We start from the raw sequence: 20,929 nt of genomic DNA on the forward strand, positions 1-20,929 counted from the left end.
TCACATCACTGCACTCCATCCAGGCAACACAGCCCATGTCAGCAAAGCAAAACAACAATAAAAACATCCATCTGTAGGTTTTTATATGGATATAATTTTTTTTTTTAGACGGAGTCTCACTCTGTCGTCCAGGCTAGAGTGCAGTGGCGCATTCTTGGCTCACTGCAGCCTTCAACTCCCTGGTTCAAGTGATTCTCCTGCCTCAGCCTCCCGAGTAGCTGGGATTACAGGCATGCGCCACCACATCCAGCTAATTTTTTATTTTTAGTAGATACAGGGTTTCACCATGTTGGCCAGGTTGGTGTCGATCTCCTGACTTCGTGATCCACCTGCCTTGGCCGCTGAAAGTGCTGGGATTACAGGTGAGAGCCACTGTGCCCGGCCTATATGGACATAATTTTTCAGCCTCTTTTGGTAAATGCCAAGGAGTGCTATTGCTAATTCATACATGTATTTTGTGTGTATGCACTTTATTTTTGCTCGCTCCTTCTCTCCTTTCCTCCTTCCTTCCTTCCTTGCTCCCTCCCTCCCTCCTTTTCTTTCCTTTCTCCTTCCTTCCTTCTCTCCCTCCCCTCCCCCTTCCCTCCTCTCCCTCCCTCCCTCCTCCCTTCCTCCTCCCTCCCCGCTCCATTCCCTCCTCTCCCCTCCCCCTCCCCTCTCTCCCTCCCCTCCCCTCCCTCCCCTCCCTCCCCTCCCTTCCCTTCCTTCCCTTCCTTCCCTTCCTTCCCTTCCTTCCCTTCCTTCCCTTCCTTCCTTTTCAGATGGAGTCTTGCTCTGCAACTTCTGCCTCCTGCCTCAGCCTCCCTAGTAGCTGGGATTACAGGTACTGGCCACCACGACCAGCTAATTTTAGTATTTTTAGTGGAGAGAGAGTTTCACCATGTTGATCAGGGTGGTCTCAAACTCCTGACTTCAAATTATCCACCCACTTCAGCCTCCCAAAGTGCTGGGATTACAGGTGTGTGCCACCACACCCAGCCTGTACACGTTTAGTTTTGAAAGAAATTGCCAAACTTCCTGTTGCTCCATATTCTTGCCAGCATTCGGTGTTGTCAGTGTTTTGGATTTTTGCCATTCTAATAAATAGTGGTATTGTTGTTTTATTCCAGTCTCACTTTAAGAAACATTGTCGGCCAGGCACGGTGGCTCACACGTGTAATTGCAGCACTTTGGAAGGCTGAGGCAGGAGCATCACTAAGCCCAGGAGTTTGAGACCAGCCTGGGCAACATGATAAAACCCCATCTCTACAAAAAATACAAAAATTAGCTTAGCGTGGTGGTTTGTGCCTGTAGTCCCAGGTACTGTGGGGAGACAGGGGACTAAGGTGGGAGGATTGTTTGAGTCAGGGTAGTTGAGGCTGCAGTAAGTTGTGATGGAACCACTGCACTCCAGCCTGGGTGACAGAGCAAGACCTTGTCTCAAAAAACAAACACGGTGAGGGGAAGTGTCTCCAGCCTGTAATCCCAGCACTTTGGGAGGCTGAGACAGACAGATCACCTGAGGTTGGGAGTTTAAGATCAGCCTGACCCACATGGAAAAACCCTGTATCTACTAAAAATACAAAATTAGCTGGATGTGGTGGTGCATGCCTGTAATCCCAGCTACTCGGGAGGCTGAGGCAGGCGAATCACTTGAACCCTGGAGGCAGAGGCTGTGGTGAGCCTAGACCACACCGTTGCACTCCAGCCTGGGCAACTCTGTCTCAAAAACAAAACAAAACAAACAAACAAAAACACTGTCTTCAGGATAGAGCTCAGACCGGCACTGCAGGACATAAAAGGTCCCTTGTGAGTTGGCTCCAGAGCTAGACTGAAGTTTCAACTTCATTACTTATTAGCTCTGTACCCTTGGGTTAGTTGCTTATCCCTCTGTATCCTACTTTTCTTATCTGTAATGCATGGTACCTACCTTTTAGAATGGTTGTGAGGATTAAAAGAGTACACACATGTGAAATGCTTAACAATGCATACCACAGCAAGTGCCCAATAAATATTAGTTGTTATCATTTGGACCCAAGTGACTTTTTTTTTAGGGATTTATTTTTTTATTTTTAATTGCAATTTAGCTTTTGGGATACATGTGAAGAGCATGCAAGATTGTTGCATAGGTACACATGGCAGTGTGATTTGCTGCCTTCCTCCCCATCACCTATATCTGACACTTCTCCCCATGCAATCTCTCCCCAACTCCCCACCCTCTGCTGTCCCTCTCCTATTCCCCCACGCAAACCCCAGTATGTGATGCTCCCCTCCCTGTGTCCATGTGTTCTTATTGTTCAATACCCACCTATGAGTGAGAACATGCAGTGTTTGATTTTCTGTTCTTGTGTCAGTTTGCTGAGAATGATGGTTTCCAGGTTCATCCATGTCCCTACAAAGGACACAAACTCAGTTTTTTATGGCTGCATAGTATTCCATGGTGTATATGTGCCACATTTTTCCCTGTCCAGTCTATCATTGATGGGCATTTGGGTTGTAAACAGTGCTGCAATGAACATTCGTGTGCATGTGTCCTTATAGTAGAACGATTTATAATCCTTTGGATATATACCCAGTAATAGGATTGCTGGGTTAAATGGAATTTCTATTTCTAGGTCCTTGAGGAATCACCACACTGTCTTCCACAATGGTTGAACTAATTTACACTCCCACCAACAGTGTAAAAGTGTTCCTATTTCTCCACATCCTCTCCAGCATCTGTTGTCTCCAGATTTTTTAATGATCACCATCCTACCTGGTGTGAGATGGTATCTTAGTGTGGTTTTGATTTGCATTTCTCTAATGACCAGTGATAATGAGCATTTTTTCATATGTTTGTTGTCCTCATGTATGTCTTCTTTTGTAAAGTGTCTGTTCATATCCTTCGCCCACTTTTGAATGGGCTTGTTTGTTTTTTTCTTGTAAATCTGTTTGAGTTCTTTGTAAATTCTGGATATCAGCCCTTTGTCAGATGGGTAGATTGCAAAAATTTTTTCCCATTCTGTTGGTTGCTGATTCACTCTAATGACTGTTTCTTTTGCCGTGCAGAAGCTGTGGAGTTTGATTACGTCCCATTTGTCTATTTTGCTTTTGTTGCCAATGCTTTTGGTGTTTGTTCATGAAGTCCTTGCCTACTCCTATGTCCTGAATGGTTTTGCCTAGATTTTCTTCTAGGGTTTTTAGGGTGTTAGGTCTTATGTTTAAGTTTTTAATCCATCTGGAGTTAATTTTAGTGTAAGGTGTCAGGAAGGGGTCCAGTTTTTGCTTTCTGCACATGGCTAGCCAGTTTTCTCAGCACCATTTATTAAACAGGGAATCCTTTCCCCATTGCTTGTTTTTGTCAGGTTTATCAAAGATCGGATGGCTGTAGATATGTTGTGTTGCCTCTGATGCCTCTGTTCTGTTCCATTGGTCTATATCTCTGTTTTGGTACCAGTACCATGCTGTTTTGATGACTATAGCCTTGTAGCATAGTTTGAAGTCTGGTAGTGTGATGCCTTCCTCCTGCTTTGTTCTTTTTGCTTAGAATTGACTTGGCTATGTGTGCTCTCTTTTGGTTCCATATGAAGTTTAAGGTGGTTTTTTCCAGTTCTGTGAAGAAGGTCATTGGTAGCTTGATGGGGGTAGCAGTGAATCTGTAAATTACTTTAGGCAGTATGGCCATTTTCATGATATTGACTCTTCCTAACCATGAACATGGAATGTTTCTCCATCTGTTTGTGTCCTCTCTTATTTTGTTGAGCAGTGGTTTGTAGTTCTCCTTGAAGAGGTCCTTTACATTCCTTGTTAGTTGTATTCCTAGGTGTTTTATTCTCTTTGTAGCAATTATGAATTACAGTTCATTCTTGATTTGGCTCTCTTTAAGTCTGTTATTGGTGTATGGGAATGCTTGTGATGTTTGCATATTGATTTTGTATCCTGAGACTTTGCTGAAGTTCTTTTCTTTGAGGATGTTGAATATTGGCCCCCACTCTCTTTTGGCTTGCAGGGTTTCTGCTGAGAAATCCACTGTGAGTCTGATGGGCTTCCCTTTGTGGGTAACCCGACTTTTCTCTCTGGCTGCCCTTAGCATTTTCTCCTTCGTTTCAATCCTTTTGAATCTGACAATTGTGTGCTGGGGGATTGCTCTTCTTGAGGAATATCTTTATGGCGTCCTCTGTATTTTCTGGACTTGAATATTGGCCTGCCTTGCTAGGTTGGTGAAGTTTTCCTGGATGATATCCTGAAGAGTATTTTCCAGCTTGGATTCATTCTCTCCGTCACATTCAGGTACACTTATCAAACGTAGATTAGGTCTTTTCATATAGTTCCATATTTCTTGGAGACTTTGTTCATTCCTCTTTACTGTTTTTTCTCTAATCTTGCCTTCTCGTTTCATTTCATTGAGTTGATCTTCAACCTCTGATATCTTTTCTTCTGCATGGTCAATTTGGCTGTTGAAACTTGAGTATGCTTCGTGAAATTCTCGTGTTGTATTCCTCTATAAGCTGTTTATTCTCATTAGCATTTCATCAAATCTTTTTTCAAGGTTCTTAGTTTTTTTGCATTGGGTTAGAACATGTTTTTTTAGCTCAGACAAGTTTGTTATTACCCACCTTCTGAAGCCTGTTTCTGTCAATTCATCAGACTCATTCTCCATCCAGCCTTGTTCCCTTGCTGGTGAGGAGTTGTGATCCCTTGTAGGAGGAGAGCTGTTCTGTTTTCGGGTGTTTTCCTCCTTTTTGCGCTGGTTTCTTCTCATCTTTGTGGATTTATCCACCTGTCATCTTTGTAGTTGTTGACTTTCAGATTGAGTCTCTGAGTGGATGTCCTGTTTGTTGATGATGGAGTTATTTCTTTCTGTTTCTTAGTTTTCCTTCTAATAGTCAGGCCCCTCTGCTGTAGGACTGCTGAGGTCCACTCCAGGCCCTGCTTGCCTGGGGATCACCTGCAGCGCCTGCAGAACAGTAAGAGTTGCTGCCAGTTTCTTCTTCTGCTATCTTTGTCCCAGAAGGATACCCACCAGATGTCAGTCTGAGCTCTCCTTTATGAGGTGACTCTTCGGATATACGGCAGTCAGGGGGCTCCTTGATGAGACAATCTATCCTTTAGAGGAGCTCAAGTGCTGAGCTGTGATCTCCGTTGTACATTCAGAGCTGCTAGGCAGGTACATTTAAGTCTGCTGCAGCAGAACTCATAAACGCCTTTTTTTTCCCCCGGGTGCTCTGTCCTGGGGAGTTAGGGCTTTATTTAAAAGTTTCTGTCATGCTGCTGCCTTTTTTCAGGGCTGTCCTGCCCAGCGAGGAGGCAGCCTAGTCACAATCTGCCTGCAGAGGCTTTGCTGAGGTGATGTAGGCTCTGCCCTGCTGCTGTGTGACCTTCCCTGCAGTTCTGTTTATAGGGTTATAGTTAGAACTGCCTTGGCAATGGCATCCTACCTCTGTAATGGCAGACTCTCTCTGTAATGGCAGGCTGATTTGGCAGTGGTGGGCTGCCTCAGCAATGGCGGACTACCTCTGTAGTGGTGTACTGCCTCGGTAGTGGCGAATGCCCCTCCCCAACAGAGCTGGACCATCCTGGGTTCAGGTGTGCTTGCTGTGAAACTCTCAATCCAGAGTGTTTCAGATTGCTATTTTTTAGTGGGGGTAGGACCCAGCTGAGCCTAATCACCTGGCTCCCTGCCTCAGACCCCTTTTTTTTTTTTCAGTTGAACAGGTGACTCTGTCTCCCAGGTGTTCCAGTCACCTGTTGAAAAGGGATCTGTGTGGGAGAGAGATTCAAGATGGCGCGGTAAGAACAACCCAGGATGGCAGCTCTCAGTGAACGCACAGAGGATGAGTCAAAGCCGCATTTCCAGACAGATCTTTGTTGCCCACAGAATGGGGAAATTCCCAGGTGTAGGAGAGACACGGGATGCCAGCGCAGCTATTTTGGCTGGTGTGGCTGCTTTAGCCGGCGCCGCAGTGCAGCGGCACTCTGCAATATGCCGCACAGAATGCACTGGTCCGGGTGCCCTGTTAAACTGACAATCTGAGACTTTGGAGGGCAGATTAGTATATCCATCTGATTAAACAGGACTTGGACAGTGAGCCAGACCAGGAGATTCCTGGGAAGCGGCGTTTGAGCCAGCGCAGTGGGTCCCTGCATGGGAAATCACACAGATCCCGGTGCCCTAACAGCAGCCGACTGAAATACCTTGGAGAGAGTCAACCATTCAACTTAAAAAAAAAAAAAAAAAGGCGCTCTAAGGCAGGGAGCCAGGGGAGCAGGCTCAGTGGGTTTCACCCCCACAGGGACAAACAAAACGGCGATTCGAAATGCTCCGGGTGGAGAGTTTCACTGCGGGCACAGCTGAACCCTGGACGGTGCAGCTCGGTGGGGGAGGGGCATCCGCCATTACCGAGGCAATCCGCCCCTACTGAGGTACACTCCCATTGCTGATGCAGCCTGCTGTTGCCGAGGCAACCCGCCATAACAGAGAGACTCCGCCACAGGGTGGAGCCTGTGGCAGCAGGGTGGAGACCTGCGGCAGCAGGGCAGAGCCTGCAGCAATAGGGTGGACCCCACGCCAGCAGGGTGGAGCCTCGGCAGGCAAATAGTGACTAGACTGCCTCCTAGCTGGGCAGGACAGTGCAACGGACACTCATAAAGAAAGCCCCAACACCCCGAGACAGAGCATCTGAGGAAAAAAGGGGTTTTATGAGTTCTGCTGCAGCAGACTTAAACGTACCTGCCTAACAGCCCTGAATGAAGAACAGGGCTCACAGCTCAGCACTTGAGCTCCTATAAGGTACAGACTGTCTCCTCAAGCAGCTCCCTGACCCCTGTATATCCAAAAAGTCATCACAAAAAGGACTGATCAGACTGACATTTGGCGGGCATCAGTCTGGAACAAAGATAGCAGAAGAAGAAACTGGTAGCATCCCTCACTGTTCCACAGCTGCTACAGGTGTACCCTAGACAAGCAGGGCCTGGAGTGGACCTCAGCGGTCATACAGCGGAGGGGCTAGACTGGTAGAAGGAAAACCAAATAACAGAAATACTTCATCATCAACAATCTGGGCATCCACTCAGAGACCCAATCGAAAAGTCAGCAACTACTCAGATGACAGGTGTATAAATCCACAAAGATTGGAAGAAACCAGAGCAAAAAGGAGGAAAACACCTGAAACCAGAACACCTCGCCTCCTACAAAGGACCAAAACTCCTCACCAGCAAGGGAACAAAGCTGGACGGAGAATGACTGTGATGAAATGACGGAATTAGACTTCAGAAGGTGGGTAATGAGAAACTTCTGTGAGCTAAAAGAACATGTTTTAAATCAATGCAAAGAAACTAAGAACCTTGAAAAAAGATTTGAAAAAAGATTCGAGGAAATGATAACAAGAATGGATAACTTAGAGAGGAATATGAATGAATTGAAGGAGCTGAAAAACACAACATGAGAACTTCGCGAAGCATGCACAAGTTTCAACAGCTGAATTGACCAAGCAGAAGAAAGAATATCAGAAGTCGAAGATAACTCAATGAAATAAAACGAGAAACCAAGATTAGAGAAAAAAAGGCAAAAAGGAATGAACAAAGTATCCAAGAAATGTGGGACTATGTGAAGAGACCTAACCTACGTTTGATAGGTGTACCAGAATGTGACGAAGAGAACGAATCCAAGCTGGAAAATACTCTTCAGGATATTATCCAGGAAAATTTCCCCAACCTAGCAAGGCAGGCCAACACTCAAATCCAGGAAATACAGAGAACACCACAAAGATATTCCGCAAGAAGAGCAACCCCAAGGCACTTAATCATCAGATTCACCAGGGTTGAAATGAAGGAGAAAATACTAAGAGCAGCCAGAGAGAAAGGTCGGGTCACCCACAAAGGGAAGCCCATCAGACTCACAGCAGATCTCTCGGCAGAAACTCTACAAGCCAGAAGAGAGTGGGGGCCAATATTCAACATCCTTAAAGAAAAGAACTTTCAACCCAGAATTTCATATCCAGCCAAACTAAGCTTCATAAGTGAAGGAAAAATAAAATCCTTTGCGAACAAGCAAGTACTCAGAGATTTTGTCACCACCAGGCCTGCTTTACAAGAGCTCCTGAACGAGGCACTACATGTAGAAAGGAACAACCAGTACCAGCCATTCCAAAAACACACTAAATGCTAAAAAGCATCAACAAAATGAAGAATCTGCATCAACTAATGGGCAAAACAGCCAGCTAGCATCAAAATAGCAGTATCAAATTCACACATAACAATATTAACCCTAAATATAAATGGGCTAAATGCACCAATCAAAAGACACAGACTGGCAAATTGGATAAAAAACTAAAACCCATCAGTGTGCTGTATCCATGAAACCCATCTCACATGCAAGGATACACAAAGGCTCAAAATAAAGGGATGGAGGAAGATTTACCAAGCAAATGGAGAGCAAAAAAAAAAGCGGGAGTTGCAATTCTTGTCTCTGATAAAATAGACTTTAAAGCAACAAAGATCAAAAGAGACAAAGAAGGTCATTACATAATGGTAAAAGGATCGATACAACAAGAAGAGCTAACGATCCTAAATATATATGGACCCAATACAGGAGCACCCAGATATATAAGGCAAGTTCTTAATGACTTACAAAGAGACTTAGACTCCCACACAATAATAGTGGGAGACTTTAACACGCCACTGTCAATATTAGACAGATCAACCAGACAGAAAATTAACAAGGATATCCAGGGCTTGAACTCAGACCTGGAACAAGCAAACCTGATAGACATTTACAGAACTCTCCACCCCAGATCCACAGAATATACATTCTTCTCAGCACCACATCACACCTACTCTAAAATTGACCACATAATTGGAAGTAGATCACTCCTCAGCAAATGCAAAACAATGGAAATCATAACAAACAGTCTCTCAGACCATAGTGCAATCAAGTTAGAACTCAGAACTCAGAAACTAACCCAGAACTGCACAGCTTCATGGAAACTGAACAACTGGCTCTTGAATGTTGACTGGATAAACAATGAAATGAAGGCAGAAATAAAGAAGTTCTTTGAAACCAATGAGAACGAAGACACAACATGCCAGAATCTCTGGGACACATTTAAAGCAGTCTCTAGAGGAAAATATATAGCAATAAGTGCCCATATGAGAAGAGTGGAGAGATCCAAAATTGATACCCTATCGTCAAAATTGAAAGAGCTAGAGGAGCAAGATCAAAAAAACTCAAAATCTAGCAGAAGACAAGAAATAACTAAGATCAGAGCAGAACTGAAGGAGATTGAGACACGAAAAACCCTTCAAAAAATCAATAAATCCAAGAGCTGGTTTTTTGAAAAGATCAACAAAATAAACCACTAGCCAGACTGATAAAAAAGAAAAGAGAGAACAACCAAATAGATGCAATAAAAAACGATAAAGGGGAAATCACCACAGATTCCACAGAAATTCAAACTATCATCAGAGAATATTACAAACAACTCTATGCACATAAACTAGTAAACCTGGAAGAAATGGATAAATTCCTGGACACCTGTGTCCTCCCAAGCCTAAACCAGGAGGAAGCCGAAACTATGAATAGACCAATAACAAGGTCTGAAGTTGAGGCAGCAATTAAGAGCCTACCATACAAAAAAAGCCCAGGTCCAGATCGGTTCACAGCCGAATTCTATGAGACACACAAAGAGGAGCTGGTACCATTCCTTCTGAAACTATTCCAAATAATCCAAAAAGAGGGAATCCTTCCCAAATCATTTTATGAGACCAACATCATCCTGATATCAAAACCCGGCAGAGACCCAACAAGAAAAGAAGACTTCAGGCCAATATCCATGATGAACATAGCCGCAAAATTCTTCAATAAAATACTGGCAAGCTGATAGCAACAGCACATCAAAAAACTTATCCACCATGATCAAGCAGGATTCATCCCAGGGATGCAAGGCTGGTTCAACATACGCAAGTTTATAAACATAATTCACCACATAAATAGAACCAAAAACAAAAACCGCGTGATTATCTCAATTGACGCAGAGAAGGCATTCGACAAAGTTCAACAGCCCTTTATGCTAAAAACCCTCAATAAACTCGGTATCGATGGAACGTATCTCAAAGTAATAAAAGCTATTTACTACAAACCAACAGCCAATATCATACTGAATGGGCAAAAACTGGAAGCATTCCCTTTGAAATCCGGCACTAGACAAGGATGCCCTCTTTCACCACTCCTATTCAATATAGTACTGGAAGTTCTAGCCAGAGCATCAGGCAAGAAAAAGAAATAAAGGGTATTCAAATAGGAAAGGTGGAAGCCAAATTGTCTCTATTTGTAGACGACATGATAGTATACCTAGAAGAGCCCATCGCCTCAGCCCAAAAACTCCTGAAACTGATAAGCAACTTCAGCAAAGCCTCAGGATATAAAATCAATGTGCAAAAATCACAAGCATTCGTCTACACCAATAACAGACTTAAAGAAAGCCAAATCAAGAACGAACTGCCATTCACAATTGCTACAAAAAGAATAAAATACCTAGGAATACAACTCACAAGGAACGTAAGGGACCTCTTCAAGGAAAACTACAAACCACTGCTCAACGAAATAAGAGAGGACACAAACAGATGGAGAAACATTCCATGTTCATGGTTAGGAAGAATCAATATTGTGAAAATGGCTATACTGCCCAAACTAATTTACAGAATCAACACTATCCCCATCAAGCTACCATTGACTTTCTTCACAGAACTGGAAAAAACCACCATGAACTTCATATGGAACCAAAAGAGAGCACACATAGCCAAGTCAATTCTAAGCAAAAAGAACACAGCGGGGGGCATCACACTACCAGATTTCAAACTATACTACAAGGCTACAGTAATCAAAACAGCATGGTACTGGTACCAAAACAGAGATATAGACCAATGGAACAAAACAGAGGCATCGGAGGCAACACAACATATCTACAACCATACAATCTTGGATAAACCTGACAAAAACAAGCAATGGGGAAAGGATTCCCTGTTTAATAAATGGTGGTGGGAAAACTGGCTAGCCATGTGCAAAAAGCAAAAACTGGACCCCTTCCTCACACCTTACACTAAAATTAACTCCAGATGGATTAAAGACTTAAACATAAGACCTGGCACCATAAAAACCCTAGAAGAAAATCTAGGCAAAACCATTCAGGACATAGGAGTAGGCAAGGACTTCATGACCAAAACACCAAAAGCATTGGCAACAAAAGCCAAAATAGACAAATGGGACGTAATCAAACTCCACAGCTTCTGCATGGCAAAAGAAACAGTCAGTAGAGTGAATCGGCAACCAACAGAATGGGAAAAAATTTTTGCAGTTTACCCATCTGACAAAGGGCTGATATCCAGAATTTACAAAGAACTCAAACAGATTTACAGGAAAAAAACAAACAAGCCCATTCAAAAATGGGCAAAGGATATGAACAGACACTTTACAAAAGAAGACATACATGAGGCCAACAAACATATGAAAAAATGCTCATCATCACTGGTCATTAGAGAGATACAAATCAAAACCACATTGAGATACCATCTCACGCCAGTTAGAATGGCGATCATTAAAAAATCTGGAGACAACAGATGCTAGAGAGGATGTGGAGAAATAGGAACACTTCTACACTGCTGGTGGGAGTGTAAACTAGTTCAACCATTGTGGAAGACAGTGTGGCGATTTCTCAAGGCCTTAGAAATAGAAATTCCATTTGACCCAGCAATCCCATTACTGGGTATATATCCAAAGGACTATAAATCGTTCTACTATCAGGACACATGCACACGAATGTTCATTGCAGCACTGTTTATAATAACAGAGACCTGGAACCAACCTGAATGCCCATCGATGATAGAATGGATTGGGAAAATGTGGCACATATACACCATGGAATATTATGCAGCAATAAAAAATGATGAGTTTGTGTCCTTTGTAGGGACATGGATGAATCTGGAGAAAATCATTCTCAGCAAACTGACACAAGAACAGAAAATGAAATACCGCATATTCTCACTCATAGGCGGGTGATGAAAAATGAGAATACATGGAGTACTAAACGCTGTGGTCTATTGGGGGGAATAGAGGAGGGACAGTGTAGGGGGGAGCTGGGGAGGGATAGTCTGGGGAGAAATGCCAAATGTGGGTGAAGGGGAGGAAGGCAGCAAAACACACTACCATGTGTGTACCTGTGCAACTGTCTTGCATGTTCTGCACATGTACCCCAAAACCTAAAATGCAATAAAAAAAAAGAAAAGGGATCTGTGTGATTTCCCGTGGGGTGACCCACTGCGCTGGCTGAAACAGCCATGCTGAGATTCGTGGTGCTTTTCTGCCTGGGAATCTGGCCTGGCTCCCTGTTTCAGTCCCCTTTTTTATCAGTTGAATGGGCGCCTCTGTATCCCAGGAGCTCCAATCACCACCTAAACCAGCACCTGGACCCGTGTATTTTGTGCGGAGACCCGCTGTGCTGGCCAAAACAGCCGTGCTGGTGACCCGTGGGGCTCCTCCGCCTGTGAATTTCCTGGTCTGTGGACAATAAAAATCCATCAAGAAATGTGGCGCCCACTCACCCTCCATGCTTTCGCTGGGAGCTGCAATCCTGAGCTGCTCCTAATCAGCCATCTTGGATCCGTCTCTCTCCCAAGTGACTTTTAAGTCCTTATATGCCCTTATCACTTTCCTTTCCTTTCCTTCCCCCTCTTCCCTTCCCTTCCCCCATTCCCTTCCTTTTACCCCTTCCCTTCCCCGCTTCCCCCTTCCCTTCCCCCATTCCTTTCCTTTCCCTCCCTTCCTTCCCCCCTTTCCCTCCCCTTCCCTTTCCCCCTTCCCTTCTCTTCTCCCCTTCCCTTCCCTCCTTTCCCTTCCCCCTTCCCTTCCCCCTTTCCCCTTCCCTTCCCTTCCCTTCCCCCCATTCCTTTCCCTTTCCCTCCCTTCCTTCCCTACCCTTCCCCCCTTCCCCCCTTCCCCTCCCCTTCCCCCTCCCCTTCCCCTCCCCTCCCCTTCCCTTCCCTCTTCCATCTGTCTCACTCTGTCACCCAGGCTGGAGTACAATGGCACTATCTTGGCTTACTGCAACCTGTGCCTCCTGGGTTCAAGCGATTCTCCTGCCACAGCCTCTTGAGGAGCTGGGATCACAGGCGTGTACCACCATGCCTGGCTAATTTTTGTATTTTTAGTGGAAACAGGGTTTCACCATGTTGGCCAGCCTGGTCTTGAACTCCTGACCTCGAGTGATCTGCCCACTTTGGCCTCCCAAAGTGCTGGAATTACAGGCATGAGCCACCATGCCCAGCCATCCTTAACACTTTCCACTTTGTGCTTTAATCTATGTCAGACCAAATTATTTACAGTTCCTCCACAGAGAAAAAAACTGCTATATTCTCTCACTTCTGGACCTTTACTCCAAAATTTTCTTCTCTTTCACTTTGCTAACTCCTACACATCCTTAAGGAGTTAATTTAAATGACAGTTTCTCTGGGAAGCCTTTCTTGTCCTCCCTCCAAGTCTGGGTGGATGTCTCTGCCAAGACATTCTGTACTTCTGACATTGTAGTGTTTATCGGTCTCAGGTTAGACTGGAAGCATGCTGAGGGTGAGGATTTTATATTATTTATTATTAAAGTCTAGGAACACAAGAGGTGCTCAATGTGTTTTTGTTTGAATGAATAGATTTTTATTGGTAGAACATGTAACTGTACTTGTTTATATTTATTATCTCTTTCTATACCTCTAGTTCAAGAAGCCTGGAGCTGAGAATTCAAGAGACTACCCTGACTTGGCAAGAGAAGCAGGTAACATAGAACATTTAGATCTTTGAACATTCATAGTTTATTAAGTGGTCTGTCTTGATTTCATGGGTGGGGTAGCCTTGCAAGCACAAAAGGAAGCCCAGTCAAGGGAGAAGAACCTGTGTGGAGAAATACCTAGTAACTCACTGTAAAAGGGAAAGGGAAAAGAGCCTGGGCATTCTTAGCAGCTGCATAGCCAGAGCAGAGAGTGGCTTACAATTTTATGTGCTATCCACCTATTGTTGAGATGGTTAAGGGATCTGTGGGAGAGAGAGGCAGGACCATTAAAAGGGATAACATCATTCTGTGGCAGGACAAGCCTCAGACAAAACCTCCTGAACACCAGATTTAAAGAAGCAAGGGGCTTTACTTGGCCAGAAGCATCAGCAGACTTGTGTCTCAAGAACTGAGCTCCCCAACAAAGAAAATCCTAGTCCTTTTAAAGGCTTACAATTCTAGAAAGTACATGTGAGAGGGTGGTGATTGATGAAGTAGGCATCGGGTATGTGACCAGGTGGGGGTTTGAGCAAGATTGAATGAGAACAACTGGAGGGTGTTTCTCCACATTATGGCTTCGGTCTATAGATAGGATTGCGATTAAAGATGGGGGGTTTAATCTTTAACCTTGTCAGCGGACCTTGCCACTGACCTCATGCTTGCTATGTCTTAACTTTTACTTCCTCCTCCTTTGAGACAAGAGACAGAAAAGAGGGGTCTCTTCCCTCAATTCTAGTGTGTGTTGACTTCAGGAGTTCTAACAAAATTAGCGTCTTCCTTTCCTGGAAAAGGGATAATCACATTCAAAATGTATTAAATACCTATATGGTGGTTTTCTTCACTTCACTGAGCCAACATAGATAATTCTTTTTCTGTCATTAGGCTACTGCATGACTAAAGGAGCTGACACAGTTTGTTATTGTATATTCAAATGAGTATTAGTACTTTTGAGCAAAAGACAGGTGAACACTAGTGTGAGTGGAACTAACAGGGAGAAGGATCTACAGGTGTATGGGTCCTGGTTCTCTAAGTATTCAGCATGCTTCTTAATTTTTACTTACCTAAAATAAATGTTTAAAGCACTTTTTGATAAAACCTTTGTTTTTACAGGCCAGAAAGCTTTAGCTGATGCACAGATCCCTTATTCAGCAGTGGACCAGGCATGTGTTGGCTATGTTTTTGGTATGTATTAAACTATGTATTCTAAAATTTGTTTACTTAAATCTAGCAGCAACTACATAAACAATGCAGAGGCATTTGTGAATTTTAATCCTCAAAACTCAGAATTCATTCAATTATGTTTGTATTGAAGAAAAAAGAAAAAAAACCCTCAGAATTCAAAGTCTGATTTAAGGTAATTACCATCATTTATAGATTTCCATTATGTGTGAACCTAGTGTAATTTTTCTTTTTTATTTTTTTACATATTTTTATTTTTTTTAATCCTAGTGTAATTTTTCTTTTGGTGACTATTCTAAATCATACTGCAAAGATCTTCTTTGGTCTTTTCAAAAATAGCATAGTATTTCATTGAATAAATGTATTATAGTTTATTTAATCTGTTCCCTTTCAATAGATATTTAAAAGTTCCAGTTTTTTCACAGCATTTAAAAAATACTAATTGTCAAATAAATATTGAATATATTCAAGGTATAAAATAAGATGATTTTTGTATACATTGTATAATAATTACCACAATCCAATTAATTAGTACATTCATTACCACCCATTCTGTGCATTAGATCCACAGAACTCATTCATCTTGTAACTGAAAGTTTCTACCATTTGACTAACATCTCTGTTTCCCCCAACCCCTACAGCATTTTTTTTTTTTTTTGGCAAAGGGGTGGGGTGTGTATGGGAACCCCTATGTCATTTTAAATGATTATATGATATTCTACTCTTGGAGATCTAATACAGCTTATTTAGAAATAGTAATGATATTTTATTTCTAATTTCTAGTTACAAAAATACTATAAATATTATATATAGTATTATTAAAATACTATAGTAGGTGTTACTGTAGATGAATCTTTGTGCCTATCTGCTGAGACCAGCTTGGTTGTGGAGACCCCCAACCCAGGTGGTGCTGAAGGAATTAAGAGTCCGACACAGAGATAGAGTGCAAAGGTGGGCTCAGGGGGCTGACAGCATTCCTAGCTGAGAGCCAAGAGCAGACTCTGACCCACATATTTATTCTTTACATTCCAGTGATAAGTTTAACAAGCAGATGCTGTGTGTTCTTTCATGAAGGTAAACTAACCAGGCAGCTAGTGTATGTTCACTATAGGTTAAAGATAAACTCGAAAGCATTCTTTAGGAAAGTATAATGGAGGTAGAGTCACATCCTGTGTTTAAAGAACTAGTTCATCTGGTGTGAGACATATTATTTACTATCTTAGAATGCCCTGAGCAGTTTTCTGCTTGGGGACAAGCTTGGTTTTCCTTGCTGTCGCTCTCAGCAAACAGTGTAATCCCTCACACACATCTGCACTTGTTATCAGCATGTCCCCCTTTGTTTTTCTACAAAGCTAGGTAAGCAAGCACAGCTTTATCTTGGTGAGCTATTTCTCTGAGGATTCAGAATCCACATCTACAGACTACACAAAGAGAAATAAGACAAATTAATAACACAATCATAACAGCAGTCATAAATCCTCCAAGTGTTTTTACCCAAGTCACAGGGTTCAGGGCTGCTAGTCCATCAGCAGCTCCCTCAAGTACTTCAGTTTCTGGAATTAAAGTCAAATGTGCTTGAGAGGCTTGAAAAACTTATTCCTTTTGTTTTGTTATATCAAGTGATAAATTTTCAGCATGCCCTTCCAAGCGATGCTGTATTTTTTCTTGGTCATGTTCAATTTCATTATAAGGATGAGGAGTGATACAATAATCAGAAGTAGTCCAATCACACTGTAATTGAATTCTATACTCTAACTACCCTGTCCCCTAACCAGAAAACAGCTTGTCTAAGATCATTAATCTGATTAACTATATTTTGATTTGTCTTTGAGAATTCCACAGCAAGCTAGAGTTTTTCTGCCAGTTATTAACAAACTTGGCTGTTTGTACTAATGAATGCCGAGCCACTTCTGCCACAGTGGCTATTAACTGTGACTGCAAACAGACCCATAATGATTAAAATTAAGGTTGTAATGAATCTCCTGGTACATTTTAGAACCTTTTGTAAAATATCAGTGAGAATATGTATGGATGGAGATGCTTCCTAGGGACGAGATATTTTTGCTGGTAGCCATATTCCCTCTTGGGCTCTCACCAGTAATATAGAGTTGTAAGAGTCAAACATAGAGGTATTAATTCAAGAAAACAATTCACAATTTTGACATGTTACCTTGGCATTAAGAAAACTGATCTGTAACCATCCCACTACTAAAAGATAAGGAGGTTTAACACAGCTCTGAATCCAAAGAATTCTATTTTTTATAAATTCTAATGAAAAATAATGATTGGAACAGGATTCTCTATAATTTCCTTCCCAGACCTTATTGGTTTCAGGACCGTAAATAGTTTCCAAAGTTCTTTTTGTTCAGTTCCCAGTTTTGGCCAAATCATTCTTGGTTGTGGTCCTACTGTGCCCCCATTTCTTCATATAATATGGGCATTTGTTTCAGTGTGTGTTGACTCAGAACTGTTATTACTTTTTGTATACTATTTTTTAAAATTTATTTATTTATTTATTTTGAGATGGAGTTTCGCTCTAGTTACCCAAGCTGGAGTGCAATGGCGCCATCTCGGCTCACCACAACCTGCGCCTCCTGGGTTCAAGCAATTCTCCCACCTCAGCCTCCCGAGTAGCTGGGATTACAGGCACGCACCACCGTGTCCAGCTAAATTTTTGTATTTTTAGTAGAGACGGGGTTTCACCATGTTGACCAGGATGGTCTCGATCTCTTGACCTCGTGATCCACCCATCTCGGCCTCGAAAAGTGCTGGGATCACAGGCTCGAGCCACCGCGCCGAGCCTTTGTATACTATTTAAGTAATTTTGTGTCATGACAAGAGGGCTGACTGGTGCAATTAATGCTAAATGTCCCCTAAGGGGACCAATCAATAATAATCTATAGGAATCATTATGCAGCACCTCACCCTCTGCTGAAACACAATCTTCCCAAATTAATATTTTTAACTTAGAGGACCACTCTTTATTTTGTCTGCATTTAAGTTTTGGGGTGGGGGCAAAACATAGTTATTTCCTGAATTATTATAAAAAATACTAAAGCCAGAGATCACATGCAACTGAGCTCAAGTGTGATTTTTCTCCAGGTACTATAGCTAATCAGGCTTGATTTTTTTATTTTAAACATCCTTCGGCTGCCCCTAGGCATATGTTCTTAGCAGATGTTCAAAGCCAAGAGGGATATTCATTAAAGTTCCTTCTTCTTGAGGATGAGATGGGCCCCGATTATCTACAGGTTCTGGCATCCATGAGCTATCATTAGTATATACATCTAGTGGGGGATCTAACCAAGTCATAGGTCGCAATAAAGGAGAGAAAGGAATATATGCCCAATATGTGAAATTTTTCCCACTTCTGCCTTACTCCAGGAATGTTCTCACTGCAATGGTGATAACTACCATCACAGCTACCATCAAGTTACTCATAGTAACAGGCTGTCCTGCTTTTTTCAGGTTTTCCTCAGCCATCTTTGAAAGATTCTTGATCTGACCCCAAGTCAGTGACGATATTTTGTGCGTTCCCCTTGTGGGAGCAGCACTTCATCTCAGTGTTAATCTCGCCATTTCTGTGACCAGGGGATCCTCTGGTTCCTCCCAGAACACAAACCTCTTCTTTGGTATCTGGCTCATGATAAGACTTTAAATGTCTGGGTGGTACCCGCTTCGGTTGTTGATTTGGAGCTGGAGAAACACAAGCAAATCCTCTACCCCATGTTATTACATTGCCCTTTCCCCAATTTTTTGTTAATGGATTTTGCCACCAGATTAATTGCTGTAAGTTCTCATTTTGGATTGTTTATTCAGGTGCTGTTTAGACGCTGTTATTTGTCGTCCCCTTGGCAAACTTAAAAAATTTAAAGTTAGTAATGCTAAGTTGCATTTGTGGGGTTCTGTATTCGCCGTCTCCCCATTTCTGTTTCTGCAATTGCTGTTTAAGGGCAAGATTCATCCGTTCCACAATAGCCTGTCCCTGAGAGTTATATGAGATACCTGTAATATGAGTAATGTTCCATTGTTTAAAAAATGCTGCTAAGGAATGACTAACATATCCTGGGGTGTTACCAGTTTTCATGGAAGAGGGAATTCCCATAACGGCAAAACACTATTAGATGTCATTTGACACAAGCTGATGATTCACCAGTTTGGCAGCTCCCCCAAATAAAATGAGAAAAAGTATCTACACAAACCTGTACATATGCTAACTTTCCAAAAGATGAAACATGGGTAACATCCATCTGCCACAGTGTTTGGTTCTAACTCTGAGGGTTTAGACCTCCCAAATTGGAGGGAGAATTGACTAACTGACAAGTTGAACAGGTTTGAATAATCCTTTTAGCTTCTTTCCAGGATGGGCTTCTCAGTCCGGTTGTGTTTAGATGAGTCAGTGTGTGAAAATGTTGAGCATCAGATAAGACTGCAGCCACTAAACAGTCTGCAGACTGATTGCCTGCTGTTAGAGGCCTGGAAGAATAGTGTGAGCTCTAATATGATAATGTAAAAGGGATGCATTCTATTTATTACTTCTGTTTGTAATTGAGTAAATAGCTTCATAAGTTGATGATCTGTATTAAAACACAGTTGATGCCGTGCGTGTGGCTCACACCTGTAATCCCAGCACTTTGGGAGGCCAACGTGGGCAGATTGCCTGAGGTCAGGAGTTCAAGACCAGCCTGGCTAATGTGGTAAAACCCTGTCTCTACTAAAAATGCAAAAATTAGCGGGGTGTGGTGGCAGGCACCTATAATCCCAGCTACTTGGGAGGCTGAGGTAGGAGAATTGCTTGAACCTGGGAGGCAGAGGTTGCAGTGAGCCAAGTTCAGGTCATTGCACTCCAGCCTGGGCGACAGAGTGAGACTCCATCTCAAGAAAACAAACAAACAAACAAAAAACACAGTTGCGCACACTCAATCAGCCAAGTAGAATGAACCACATATACAGAATCAGAAATTACATTAATAGGTTTTTTGAAATTTGGTAATACCTGAATGACTAGCTACCAACTCTGCCTTTTGAGCTGATGTATGAGGAGTTTGAATAACTTTGATTTCAAATCCTGAATAAGAAGCTTTACCATTACTAGATCCATCTGTAAAAATATTTTCTGCATTTTCAATGGGGTTTGATTTAGTGATTTTGGGTACAAGCCAATTGGTCAATTTAAAAAAAAATTGAAAAATTTTGTTTTTTTTATAATGATTATCTAAAGGGCCTACAAAATTTGCCAAATAGGTTTACCACGTTACACTATTAATATATGCTTGCTGAATCTGAGTCTTTGTAAGAGGCACTATTATTCTTTTGGGATCAAATCCATGTAATTTTACAACTTGAGACCTCCCCATTCCAATCAGCGTTGCAATTTGGTCCAAATAGAGAGTAAGAGTACGAGCGTTATCATGAGGTAGAAACAGCCACTCCACTAAGTCCTAATCTTGAATAGTAACTCCCGTAAGAGAGTATTGAGTAGGGAAAAGTAATTAATTCTAAAGGCTAGTCAGGATCAATTCTATTTACTTGAGCCTTATGAATTTTTTCTCCAATTACTTTCAATTCCATTTCAGCTTCCTTAGTTAACTCTCGAGGACTAGACTGGAATCTCCTCAAAGAATAGAAAACAAATTACTTATAGTATAAGTTGGGATCCCTAAAGTAGGTCATATCCAATTGATATCTCAAAGTAACTTTTGGAAATCATTTAGAGTTTATAAATTATCCCCCCTGATGGACATCGTTTGAGATGTTATAGTAATATCGTCCACCAATGTGCCCAAATACAAATAAGGAGTGGTAGTTTGAATTTTATCTGGGGCTATTATTAACACAGTACATTGAATGGATTCTTTCAAATGGTCATAGCATTTTATAAGTAGTTCTCTATTCAGTGCAGCACAAAGAATATCATCCATATAATGAATAATATAACACTGAGGAAATTCTTTTCTGGTGGGCTCAGTAGCTTAGCCCATGTA

The 20,929-nt window shown here is 42.2% G+C and overlaps 1 protein-coding gene across 10 annotated transcripts in view; it reads left to right on the top strand.

Annotated features, from left to right (window-relative positions):
* SCP2 (sterol carrier protein 2) overlaps window positions 1-20,929 on the top strand; it is a 136,999-nt gene that overhangs the window by 4,322 nt on the left and 111,748 nt on the right. For all 10 annotated transcript variants that reach the window (XR_013520080.1, XR_013520081.1, XM_003733448.5 and 7 more), the window contains exons 2-3: window positions 13,715-13,772; window positions 14,877-14,948. Coding sequence is in view for 6 of the 10 variants with exons in the window: in XM_003733448.5 (XP_003733496.2) it covers window positions 13,715-13,772; window positions 14,877-14,948 (130 nt within the window). In the remaining 4 variants the exon portion in view is untranslated. The remainder of the gene's footprint in view (window positions 1-13,714; window positions 13,773-14,876; window positions 14,949-20,929) is intronic.

This window comes from Callithrix jacchus, chromosome 7, assembly GCF_049354715.1.
Source record: "Callithrix jacchus isolate 240 chromosome 7, calJac240_pri, whole genome shotgun sequence".
Taxonomy (NCBI): Eukaryota; Metazoa; Chordata; class Mammalia; order Primates; family Cebidae; genus Callithrix; species Callithrix jacchus.